The sequence below is a fragment of the Haplochromis burtoni genome, unplaced genomic scaffold (genome assembly GCF_018398535.1).
Source record: "Haplochromis burtoni strain Fernald_Lab_line unplaced genomic scaffold, NCSU_Asbu1 Contig_838, whole genome shotgun sequence".
Taxonomy (NCBI): Eukaryota; Metazoa; Chordata; class Actinopteri; order Cichliformes; family Cichlidae; genus Haplochromis; species Haplochromis burtoni.
This window is the reverse complement of record NW_024583199.1, coordinates 133,401-135,096: the sequence shown is the minus strand read 5'-3', so window position 1 is coordinate 135,096 and position 1,696 is coordinate 133,401. Positions and strand designations below refer to the sequence as shown.

At 42.2% G+C, this 1,696-nt stretch overlaps 1 protein-coding gene across 1 annotated transcript in view; it reads left to right on the top strand.

The window, feature by feature from the left end:
* LOC102306309 (suppressor of tumorigenicity 14 protein) overlaps positions 1-1,696 on the top strand; it is a gene marked incomplete in the record, with an annotated part of 17,150 nt that overhangs the window by 2,409 nt on the left and 13,045 nt on the right. Inside the window, 2 exon segments of the mRNA XM_042215836.1 lie at positions 811-958; positions 1,519-1,649. Coding sequence (XP_042071770.1) covers positions 811-958; positions 1,519-1,649 — 279 coding nt within the window.

The window sequence follows — 1,696 nt, the reverse complement described above, 5'->3', positions numbered from 1 at the left end:
CTAAGTCAGTCGCCACAGACTCCCGTATTAAAGAGCAACACAACTATACAACAGAAATAAACACGTTTACATCTGTTATACAAAATCTGGTTTACCCTGTGGGGCTAGTTTTCTAGTTGTCATAATAGCTGTTTTTATAACTCCTCTTTTTGTTAACTTTAATACTTGAAATTAGGGGTCAGACGGAGCACTCCATTTTGCTTGGTGCCTTTTACTGACTATTGTTAATGGACCAGTCAGGGGTGTAAGAGCTGGGATGGGCTCCAGCTGCCCTGAGTAAGGATGAGCGAAAGAAGATGGCTGGATTCTCAGTCAGGCTGTGATGTACATGGATATAATAACTTACTCAGGTCACTATGTTTCCCATTAAGTTAGGAGTCCACTCTGTGGTCCAATATGGACATTTTAATCCTTAAAAAATGCAAACTGCTGGTTCAGGCTTCAAATCTCACAGTGCGTCTTCTACATTTTTATATAGAGTCTGTAGTGAATACAAACATGCTGAACAGCAGCATCTTCAAAAAGCTGGGGGACTGTTGAATTTAGACCGAGTGCTGTGCTGCTGTCACTGGAAAACACCATCCAATACTGCAGTCGAGTAAATAGCCCACAGTCTGCTGTCTACTAACCTGCTATTCCTACCTGATAACGTTGCACGCCAGACTGTGTAAAAAAACACACACAAAAAAACAAAGATAAAAAACAAACTTTGGCCTTGAACAAAACAAAAATGTTGAGGCCACTTTGAGATTTTGTACAGTCCTGAACAAATTGATCAACATTGTCTTCTCCAACTATCTCTGTATGCAGGACAATGAGGTTGAGGAAGCATTTCTGCAGGCTCCAGATCCCAAGGACGTGGAGAAGAAGTCATGCAACAAGAAGGGGGCAGGAATAGGAGTCGCCTTGGTGATTGGTGTTCTGGCTGTGATTGCATTGCTGGTCGGGCTGTTTTGCCGTAAGCTGACTTCATCAAACTACATTCAGCTAACCTGATGCTGGGGGTTGGATTTGAAAATACATATCTGAGCGCCTTGATGTCAGACAGGATATCAGGCAGGTGTAAGGTCTAATTGAAACAGAGCAGCTACCTGGACTGGATTATCTCATTAATAGTGTTACGTCCTCGCTGCGTATCACTCTGGATACTGTGGCTCCTATGAAAACAAAAGCTTCAAATTCAGAATAATTGACTCCCTGATATAAATCTCAATTACACAGCTTGATGCAGATAATGGAGAGGAAACGGTGTCTCGCTAATTTAGAAGATCTTCATTTATTGGAAAGAAGAGTTTGTCACTATAAAAATACCCTCGGCAAAGCCAGGACGTCTCACTAATGAGTGAAGAAACTACCCCAGCTTTCCTCTCACAACTGTAGCAGTGTTATTTGTCCTGTAAGAGAGAGAGGTCCAGTCCACAAGGGAAACTCACCCATAAAATTGTCATAACAATTATATACAGTTGTGATCAGAATGTTGTGTATAAAGATATTGGCAACATCTCTGTGTGTCTTCAGAGCCCCAGCATGTGAAAATGAAGAGAATTTATATCGGCTCCATGGAAATCAACGACAAGCAATTCCTGCCACAGTATGAGGAGCCCGGCAGTTCTGAGTTCACTAACCTGGCTGCTCAGGTCTGCAAACAGGTGAGACCTGACAGTTTCAAAGCATCATGGGAATTTTCCATATATGC